This window comes from Primulina huaijiensis, chromosome 5, assembly GCF_012295235.1.
Source record: "Primulina huaijiensis isolate GDHJ02 chromosome 5, ASM1229523v2, whole genome shotgun sequence".
NCBI lineage: Eukaryota > Viridiplantae > Streptophyta > Magnoliopsida > Lamiales > Gesneriaceae > Primulina > Primulina huaijiensis.
In genome coordinates this window covers 8,147,194-8,158,896 of record NC_133310.1, presented here as the reverse complement: position 1 = coordinate 8,158,896, position 11,703 = coordinate 8,147,194, and the positions used below count along the sequence as shown (strand labels likewise).

The window sequence follows — 11,703 nt, the reverse complement described above, 5'->3', positions numbered from 1 at the left end:
AAAATAGTTGAATGGAGATAAGTTCTCATTAACTATAACTTGAAAAAAGTTTATTATTTTTATGTTTATATTAATTTTGATTTGAAGTTTACTTATCGTTTTTATATGTCTATATTAATTTTCGTTTGAAGTCAACTTAAATATATTAAGTGTTTTAAATATTTTTAGAGCCCCCTAAAAATTGACCATGATGCAAAACTATAAATTAAAATAAGAGAAAATTACAATATCGATTCGCTATATTTAATATTTTAAAATTTTATTTTAAGATATTTTGCCAAATCAGATCTGTCTCATATCCTTGCTTTTTTGCGATACTTATGTGACACCGATATGATATTAACGGTACATATACATTATTACATCATCACTCTCATTGAATGACTAAAATTCTAAACTTTGAAATATAAATGATTAAAACTAAAATATAACAATATAGATAGTAAAAATCATATTGGTATTCGTACGTGAGTTTTATTCATGTGTGATATGACACCAATTTATACTTGTAGTGTATCGTACCCAACGAGATTTTTTACCACAAAAACTTGTATTATTTTATGGATGGATGGGAAATACGAAATAGAATATGACGTCAACTAATATAGAAAATTAATTTATGGAATATACAGCAATATATTGTGCATTGATCTACAAAGTTGTTTCCCTACACTCTATTCATCTGCATATTAACGGCTCGAACTTAATTAGTGCAACTTTTGAACCAGAATCGGATACCGTTTTTGGGTTCGGGTGGTCGGAAAGAACACCAACTTGTCCTGTTCCGCTGGCACCCAACTGTCAAAAATCGAATCCAGATGATGAGTGATTAACCAAGCTTGAAATGTGGGGTTGTCGGGTACTAAAAACTGATGTGATACCTGAACTGAGTGACTAAGCGATGAAGAAACACCGAGAGCTCAACCCTAGCAAGCTCAGCTCCCGGGCAACGCCTTGGCCCTCCACCGAATGGAGTGAACACGTTTGTCGAACAACTAGTGGTTCCTGAACCGTTCTGCTAGTCACATATGCATATTTGTATTAGAAAGTTAGAATGTACATGTGCCTATCATGAGACCGAGCATGCTATAAAAAGAGCAGAAAGGGGGTTCAAAATCGAGGGGGAAATCGACCTGCCACCGCCAGGGATTAAAAGTGCGAGCAGCTTTGAAATGATCATGATCCATGTGTACGGCTCGAAGAGAAGCGAAAACCTTCCACCCTTTCGGAATTGTGTAACCATCTATATATAGCCCATCAAAATAACACCATTCTCAGAACAACAAAATATTCTAAGAACTTCATTTCTCTATTTCATAGATAAACATGAACAAGAAAGTAGATCTTGGGGGCGCAGCACGTTTCAAACAAATGTAGCCTACTTGAACTCTAGTTACGTATTGTAGTGGCTAATTAATGTCAAGTTTGAGCACTTCACAAGTCGGGGAAAATGATTATCGAACTACTAGAACTTGAATTATAACCAATTGAGTCAAGCTCTAATATGTACTGCTGGAGTTGGAGTTGGGTGCTTCCATCCACTCACAGGATATAAACATGAATATAGTAGAAAAATGATTGGCTATTGCTAACAAGTTCATATATGAAAGTATGACACTCAAATCTCCATCAACCACAGAAAGGGCGTTTCGACCTTCTTATTATTACCTTTGATGGTAACATCTGTCATTGCTCGTCGAAAGACACCACTGATTATGTTAGATACCCGGAGAGTTTCATTTACAACCTGAAGAACATAAGAGTGAGTCTCAATGAATTGCTGATGAGAAATCGATGCAAGTTTCGTCACTTAGAATGAGGTTATGATATCATGAACTTACACATTGAGTGAAAGGCATGGATTTATAATCTTCCAATTGAAGAGCCTCATTTTCACCTTTTTTAGCCAAAATTTCAAGATGCTCTTCCTGTTAAACAAAAGGGGTTAGTGAGATATATAACCTTGGTTCAATATGCTCTTCCTGTTATGCACTTGCTAATTGAGCACATGCATGCGTCATGTTTACGTGATGTGATACATGCTTGCTCTTTCTCCTAAAGTCTATAACATATTTTTGTTATAGAAATTTTTTATGTGTTTTTTTAAAATTATTTAGTGGATAATTGGGATAATATTATCACATAATTTTTTAGAGAACTTTTGTTTATTTTAAAATAATTATTCTATATATTATTTTGAAGTGTGCGAGAAGAAAAATAAGAAGTGTTTGGCAATAAAAGTATAAAGTTAATATATATAATTAAGCTAAAATTTAAGTGTTTGGAAAAAATTTCTTCGAAGCTATTTTTAGTAAAATGACAATATTATCATTAATCTATACATCATTTATCTTTTTAAATCAGGCAAGAGCCGGACAGAAAAGGAAATGACATGAATGCCCCCATGAAACTTGGCATCATGTAGTCCACTTAGAAGAGTGGGCGACCATCAAGGAAAAAGGTGCATGGGGAATTACTTTGACATGCACACGTGTGGACAATGAATTACGGGCGCTGAAACGTCGTTTTCATCATTTTGACATTTATTTTAATAGCATGTAACTTTGATACGATATTTCGAATTCGAAGACCAAATTGTAACAAACTTCTTCCTCGATTTTTTAAATCCGACCAATCTGCCCAATGAACGTAACAACCTTAGATTAACCCAAATTTTAAAACTACCTTACTTGGCAAGAAGTGATTCGATAAATCTCTTTCGTTTTTATCTTTATCTTTGTTTCTGTATAACTTTGCCTATATTTGAATCATCCATGAAAAAATATTAATTTTTATTGTGAATATCGGTAGGGTTGACTCGTCTCACAGATAAAGATTCGTGAGACGGTCTCACAAGAGACCTAATCTAATAGTTTTTTTTTTGTTTGTTAATATTTGCATTGTTTAGTTGAAAGAGGGGTTTATATTTAAATTTAGTTTGGTGATAGATATAATATCATTTTAAAGAGAGAATAATTTTATTCTTATCCTAATCGGTTAGATGAGAATTTAGGCAACGAGACCCTGAATAAAAATGGGGCCACCTTATGAAAGAAAATGAAAAATGTCAATTATGATAGTTACACTATGTCTATATTATCTATACAATTATTATTATATATGATAATATATAGATTATGAGGGTAAAGAATCACATAAAATAATATAATATGGTCACAAAATAACCATATCACCTAAATTTTAAAAATAAAAAAATGTTTCGTAAATGATTTTGTTTGAGTAAATATTCTAATAGATTAGAAGGGTAAAAGAATCGTTAATAATGTCTTTGCTAGGGAACTATCAATACATTAGAGTTTTGGGCTATTGTACATTTGATCATTACTATTGGCTATAATTTTTGGTATAACCGAGAAGTGTTTGATCTTATAATTGATATCAAAATCAATGTCATATATTGTATTATCAAGAATTATAAAGAGTACAATTGTTGGTAAGAAGGTTGTTAAGACTACAACAATTGCTCATTCTAAGAGATTGTTCGACACATAAAGTTTGGATTGTTGTTTGACTTAAAATATTAAAATGTATCATTGTTATTAACTATAATTTTTAGTAAAATGATACACGTTCTTTTNTCAACTAAATATTATATAAAATAATTTATCATTAACTGATATCATCTCAAAAAATATAATAAAAATAAAATTATCAATTTAATGAAATTTCGGTTTTGACATATATAATCCGAAACCGAACCAAATAAATTTCGGCTTTAACATTTATATCTGAATTAAAAAATTCGATTTTCGGCTCGATTCAGTGTTCGGTTTTCTCGGTTTGGAGTTTCTGTTTTTTTGGTTTTATTGGAAGTTTGAACACCACGTATATATATTCTTATTATTTATTATTCAAAAACAGTGAGGGAGACAGAGTAAAGGAAAAGTCACCTTGAGTTGAGCCAATGCACGCGGGGTCTCTGTGAGGAATTTAACGGCGAGAGTCATAATTGTAGACGTGGTTTCATACCCAGCAACCAGCAAAGCGAGCATGAAGTCAACTATTTCCTCGTCGGAGAAGGTCCCGCCGCAGCCGCCGCCCTCGTCCAGCAGCGCCGCCAGCATGTCCTTCTTTCTATCTCCTTTATCGCTCTCTTTTCTCCTTTCCCTCACCACCAAACTCAACGCCTCCGCAACCTTTCTCCTAGCCTTCAAATAATTACAGCATATGCTATTATTTATTGCTTATTATATTAACCATGCATTGATTTTTAATCAATTTATTGGTATAAATTTAATCATTTATTAAAACTTTATTATAAAATCAGGTTCATATGGTACAATTTTTTTTATAAAAAAAAATTAACATCAAAGTGTTTCTATAATTTAATTATGTTAAAAGAAAATAGACGGATTTTGATGCAAACCTAAACAATTCAACGAAAATTAAAACTTAGATTATTTAAGATTCATTAATTACGTGAAACCAAGTTGTAAACTTTTTTAAAAAAACTAAATTTACATCACAGGAAATTGCACCCAACATAACAAAATTCGAATATCAGAAAAAAATATATAAGAAAATAAATAAATTTTTTAAAAATAAATAAAGAAATAAATGGAAGATTGAATAATTACTTGAATAGCCCTTCTATATGTGGTGGAGAAAAAGGGCAAAGGAATGGTAAAAAAGCCTTCAATAACTAGCATGTACTCTTTCATCAGATTCTCCGTCCATTCACACGGATCAAAGCTCATCAGTTGCTTCACTGTTAACTGAAAAGTTATCTGCAAAACCCTCCCAAAATAAAATTAAAAAAAAAAAACCATATTAAATTAAATGCATAAAAAAATACTAAATTCAAGATTTTTCCAAAAGATCAAATCAGTTGGTCGGACGAGTTCTCAAGTTCGAGATTTATCTTCAAATATAACATGAAAAATCATAATTTTACCCTTTATTTAGAAATTTCAAGAAGGTTAAACAATTTTTTTTTAAAAAAAAGTATATATATTTATATATAACAAAATAATTGGTCCCCCATCATTAATTATTAAGCATATAAGAAGCTTCTTAATTAATAAAAAGTATATCATATCCATTCATATAGATTAATGATGAGAGAACAAAACAGAATGCACTAAAAGGCAAAGAGAATAAGTGGATCATACTACATGCACATGTGTGTGGGTTCGTTATGCTTCCAAAGCTTATATTATATATAATTATCTTCAATTAATAAGGTTATTACTTAGTATTATTATTAATATTATTATTATTATTATATATATATATATATCACACACACACACACCCGCATGATTGTGTGTGTGGTGTAATTATAGTTCGGTTTTTGTGTTTGTTATATAAAGACTTGATATTTTGCAAAAAATAATAATTTAAGAACCACCTATGCAGCTATAAGATTTTATTAATTATGATTATTGTTTATTTTATTATTTTAATTATTTATTTATTTGAAGAAAGATGGGTTTTAGAAATTTTTTTTAAAAAAAAGATTGAATTTTTTACAAGAAGAATTTTCAATTAAGAATTGGATTAGATTTGACTGATTAGTTTTGTATGCTTACCTTCTTGGCTTCGTCCATGAGAACGACCCGGCCGGTCCATGAGTCCATGTTGAACCGGACGAGCCGGTCTATGTCGACCAATAGATGGTCCCTGATAATGGCGGAGTTGGCGAAGCTCATGGTCAGCGAATGCATCCTCTTGTGAAGGCTCCCCCTCATCAGCAGCAGCGAGTGCCGGCCAAGTAGGTTCTGTATCGAACCGGGGTAGCTCGACTCGAACAGCCGGCCCTCGTTCTGCAGGATGAGCCGGTTCGTCTCCGGATCGGCAGAGAACACCGTCGGCTCGCCGAACACATGCGTAGTGAAGACGGCCCCGTATCTCGCCACCCTGTAGTCGATGAACGGCTCCGGGTTCTCCGTCTTGTACGCCGATATGAGCTGCAGGGTCTCCCCTAGGAACGGCAGTCCCAGGTTCCCCGGCGGTAGCCGCAGCTTCCGCCGCGCGGTGGCGCGTAGGACAACGAACAGAGACAGAGATAACGCGAGAGGGACGAAGATGGTGGACAGCAACATCATCAGCGAGGAATCCATGGGCGTCTGCTCACACAGTGGAGGGTGCAGTGCGTGAAAATGGCGTTGCATTAATGGAGGCACACGGGTGGGTATCTAATCTAATCTATCTAAATACCAAGTGAAAGGAGAACGTGTGTATGTGTTTATGTACAGAAGGGGGAACAGAGAATTTAATGTTGGATTTTCATATTTAATTTTTGACTATCTGATTTTGATTTCTTGGTCTGAGGCTTTTAACCCTGCTTTCCGTTTTGGTTGACGCAGTAATTATGGGAAAATCGAAAGGAGACTTGCCTTTGATTATGCTGTCGTAATAAATTTCTGGGTAAAAACTTCGGAGAAAATAATGTCTACTTTAGTTTCGTTAAGAGAGCGCTCAAATACTAACTTTTTAGTTATTGAACAGATTCATTGGTAACACTTGATTTTTCTGCAAGGTTATATACGTTGAAATTTAATATTTTAATATTGAATATTTGAATATTGAACGTTGAATATTTGAATGTTGAAAATTAGGTAAAATTAGGTGTTGAATACTGAAATTTGTGTGTGATGATGAAGGTAATGATGTAATTTATTTTTGGATTATTTGTAAAGATTTTCTATAAAAAAATGAAGAAAATCACAATTGAGTTGAGAGAAAAATATTATAAAGAAGATGGCTTTCACAAAGTTATTTTTAATTATTTTGGTTATAATACCTACGAATCTTGTACTTATCGGAAAATATCATCTTCGTGTGTTTTCTTTATTTTTATGAATGCTTGTATTTGTTGTTTATCCATTACTTTGTATTGCACTATTCATTAACTAATAAAATACATCGTAATTTTTTTTAGTACCACCATGTCAAACTTGGCAAAGCTCGAATTCATTGCTCTTGATATTACGGGAAAAAAATTATATGCCATGGACTCTCGATGTAGAAATGCATCTTGAGTCATTAGGTCTAAATGAGACCATAAAAGAAAATGGCATATGCAAATCACAAGAAAAGGCAAGAGCCATGATATTTTTGCGTCGACATCTCGACGAAGGATTAAAATGTGAATATCTGATTGAAAAAGATCTCATTGCTTTGTGGAAGGGATTAAAAGAAATATTCGAACATATAAGGGAAGTTATACTTCCGACCGCCCGGGATGAATGGAATACGTTGAGATTCCAAGATTTTAAGAAAGTCAATGATTACAACTCGGCGATGTATCGAATAATCTCGCAACTGAAATTTTGTGGGCATGAGATTACTGAATTGGAAATGCTTGAAAAAACATTTTCCACTTTTCACGCATCGAATATACTCTACAACAACAATATAGAGTGCGTGGATTTTCGAGATATTCTAAACTAATTGCATGTCTCCTTGTGGCGGAAAAGAATAATGAGCTTTTAATGAGAAATCATCAGGCACGACCCACTGGTTCAAAGGCATTTTCTGAAATAAATGTCGTAAGCAAAAATGAATTTAAACCTGGAAACCGAAATCAAAATTATAGACACGATTTTGGTCGAGGACAAAATCGAGGTCGTGGTCGTGGACGTAGACGTGGACGTGGACGTGGACGTGGAAGTGGTCGTGGTCGTGGACGCGGCCGTGGTTTTGAAAATAATCGAGATCGCTATTTCTATAAATCATCTCAAAAGAGCGTCCAAAACCATCCACCGAAAAGGCATCAAGAGAATAAGAGTGTTAATGAGAATCACTCAAAAAGATTTAAAAGTTCTTGTTTCAGATGTGGTACTCCAGGACATTGGTCCCGTATTTTTTGAGCCCCTGAGCACCTTTGTAAACTTTATAAAGAATCAATAAAGGGGAAAGAAAAGGAGACCACTGAACACAGTGAACCTTTGAGTGGTTCATCTCATTTTGATGCTGGAGATTTTCTGATTGATTTCTCAGACAATGATCAATTTGCTGGTGGAATAAATATATAAAATATTTTATTTTTTCATGTATTCGTATGATAATGTTTTATAGTGTGTTATATTGTATTGTATTTTATTGTCAGTAATTTTATTTCACTGCATATTTTTTTGAAGTTCAAATATGGAAAATGCTCTGAACCAAGCTGAAGTTTGCATACCTGATAGTGGTACAACACACACTATCCTCCGGGATAAAAGATATTTCTTGGAACTAAAACCAACAAAAACAATGGTGAATACAATATCAGGTCCTGTAGACTTGATTAAAGGATGTGGTAAAGCACAATTTTTGTTACCTAATGGTACGAAATTTTTGATCAATGATGCTTTGTATTCACCACAATCGAAAAGAAATTTGTTGAGTTTTAATGATATATATTCTCATGGGTATGATACTCAAACAATGAATGAAGGGAATGAGAAATATATGTGTCTTACCACATATAAATCAGGAAAGAAATATGTGATTGAAAAACTACCAATGCTCCCTACTGGATTGCATTATACACATATACGTCCCATTGAATCAAACATGGTAATTGATAATTCTTCAATATTAACCAATTGGCATGATCGATTAGGACATCCTGGTTCAACAATGATGCGAAGAATTATAGAAAATACACATGGTCATCCATTGAAAGACCAGAAGATCTTTCAGAATAATAAGTTTCAATGTAAAGCATGTTCTCTTGGAAAACTTATTATAAGACCATCACCAGCCAAAATCCAAACTGAATCACCAATGTTTCTTGAACGTATTCAGGGTGATATTTGTGGACCAATCCATCCACCATGTGGACCATTCAGATACTTTATGGTATTGATTGATGCCTCCAGCAGATGGTCACATGTATGTTTATTGTCAACTCGAAATGTTGCATTTGCAAGATTACTTGCTCAAATAATAAAATTGAGGAATCAATTTCCCGATTATACAATCAAGAAAATTAGACTTGATAATGCTGGTGAATTTACTTCCCAGACTTTCAATGATTATTGTATGTCTATGGGAATCATTGTTGAGCATCCTGTTGCTCATGTACATACTCAAAATGGATTGGCTGAATCATTGATTAAACGTCTGCAAATGATTGCTAGACCAATGATTATGAAAACAAAGCTCCCTATTTCTATATGGGGACATGCAATTTTACATGCTGCTTCATTAATTCGCATCAGACCAAGTGCATATCATAAATACTCCCCATTGCAGCTTGCATTTGGTAAAGAACCAGACATTTCTCATCTGAGAATTTTTGGATGTATGGTGTATGTGCCTATTTCACCACCTCAACGAAATAAATTGGGACCTCAAAGAAATATTGGAATTTATATCGGTTATGATAGTCCATCAATCATTCGATATCTTGAACCTCAGACAGAAACGTGTTCACAGCACGTTTTGCTGATTGTCATTTTAATGAAGAAATATTCCCAATGTTAGGGGGAGACAAGAAACAAACCGAAAAAGAAATTACATGGTATGTATCATCATTGTTACATCTGGATCCAAGAACACAACAATGTGAAAAAGATGTACAGCAAATTGTGCACTTGCAAAGAATAGCAAATCAAATACCAGATGCATCTACAGATGCAAAAAGGGTAACGAAATCATATATACATGCTGTAAATGCTCCTGCTCGAATTGAAATTCCAAAGAAATAAATTGAACAAAGTCATGATGTCGTAAAACGCCTGAAGCGTGGAAGGCCAGTCGGTTCCAAAGATAAAAATCCTCGAAAAAGAAAATTCATAGAGAAACACAATGATCACAAAATAGAGAATGATGTTCCTTAAGAAACATATGATGATCACAAAATAGACAATGTTGTTCCTGAAGAAACACATGATGATGAAAATGTTCTGTCAGAACCACAAACTTGTTAGAGTAGGTGCACGTCGAGCCAAGTGTTGGCCGAGTGTTCACAAAAAAACTCTATGTATAAGCAATCTTTATTTTAATAATATTTGAAATTATTGTTTTGGCACATCTTTATCTATATACCCATGCTAGTTGCATAGATAAAGCCCTTGAATATACAAATAGTAGAAAGAATATGAGATGCTCATATGATGAGTATCATGAAACTCATATTTGGAATACTGTATATTCTAAACGGTTCCTAGTCGATTCAGCCGCCGCTAAGAAGGATATAGGCCGCTCGAGCTTGAGACTAGTATCTGCGATGTGAGTACCATGTTTCATTGGTAGGGGACATTGTGATGTCCGAGCATGCAGATAGGTGCTCCTGGTAGAGTGCACTGAACAACCCTCCATTAAAGGACTTTCCAAGTGGTTCTCACTTATCGAGTGGAAAAGTCCTAGTTTATGGTTGTACACCATTAGTCCTTATGACCCGGGACAACATTGAGACTCTATGTGCTAGAATTACACTTTGACTTGTTTACCGACTCTCATGGGGTCATCAGGTGGCAAGGTTGGGTGTTCTNACCAATTGGCATGATCGATTAGGACATCCTGGTTCAACAATGATGCGAAGAATTATAGAAAATACACATGGTCATCCATTGAAAGACCAGAAGATCTTTCAGAATAATAAGTTTCAATGTAAAGCATGTTCTCTTGGAAAACTTATTATAAGACCATCACCAGCCAAAATCCAAACTGAATCACCAATGTTTCTTGAACGTATTCAGGGTGATATTTGTGGACCAATCCATCCACCATGTGGACCATTCAGATACTTTATGGTATTGATTGATGCCTCCAGCAGATGGTCACATGTATGTTTATTGTCAACTCGAAATGTTGCATTTGCAAGATTACTTGCTCAAATAATAAAATTGAGGAATCAATTTCCCGATTATACAATCAAGAAAATTAGACTTGATAATGCTGGTGAATTTACTTCCCAGACTTTCAATGATTATTGTATGTCTATGGGAATCATTGTTGAGCATCCTGTTGCTCATGTACATACTCAAAATGGATTGGCTGAATCATTGATTAAACGTCTGCAAATGATTGCTAGACCAATGATTATGAAAACAAAGCTCCCTATTTCTATATGGGGACATGCAATTTTACATGCTGCTTCATTAATTCGCATCAGACCAAGTGCATATCATAAATACTCCCCATTGCAGCTTGCATTTGGTAAAGAACCAGACATTTCTCATCTGAGAATTTTTGGATGTATGGTGTATGTGCCTATTGCACCACCTCAACGAAAGAAAATGGGACCTCAAAGAAAGATTGGAATTTATATTGGTTATGATAGTCCATCGATCATTCGATATCTTGAACCACAGACAGGCGACGTGTTCACAGCACGTTTTGCTGATTGTCATTTTAATGAGGAAATCTTCCCAATGTTAGGGGGAGAACAGAAACATACCGAAAAAGAAATTACATGGTATGTATCATCATTGTTACATCTGGATCCAAGAACAAAACAATGTGAAAAAGATGTACAGCAAATTGTGCACTTGCAAAGAATAGCAAATCAAATACCAGATGCATTTGCAGACACAAAAGGGGTAACTAAATCATATATACATGCTGCAAATGCCCCTGCTCGAATTGAAATTCCGAAGAAACAAATTGAAGATAGTCATGATGTCATTAAACGCCTGAAGCGTGGAAGGCCAGTTGGTTCCAAGGATAAAAATCCTCGAAAAAGAAAATTCATAGAGAAACACAATGATCACAAAATAGAGAATGATGTTCCTGAAGAAACACATA

The 11,703-nt window shown here is 34.3% G+C and overlaps 1 protein-coding gene across 1 annotated transcript; it reads right to left on the bottom strand.

Moving 5' to 3' along the window:
* Window positions 1-580: 580 nt before the first annotated feature.
* LOC140976609 (3beta,22alpha-dihydroxysteroid 3-dehydrogenase) lies at window positions 581-6,260 on the bottom strand. The gene is made up of 8 exons (XM_073440849.1): window positions 5,553-6,260; window positions 4,599-4,748; window positions 3,912-4,169; window positions 1,842-1,928; window positions 1,669-1,747; window positions 1,134-1,243; window positions 882-1,015; window positions 581-798 (listed from the first exon to the last, which is right to left on the bottom strand). The coding sequence occupies exons 1-8, from the start codon at window positions 6,132-6,134 to the stop codon at window positions 708-710; spliced, it is 1,491 nt and encodes a 496-aa protein (XP_073296950.1). The 5' UTR covers window positions 6,135-6,260; the 3' UTR covers window positions 581-707.
* Window positions 6,261-11,703: the final 5,443 nt, after the last annotated feature.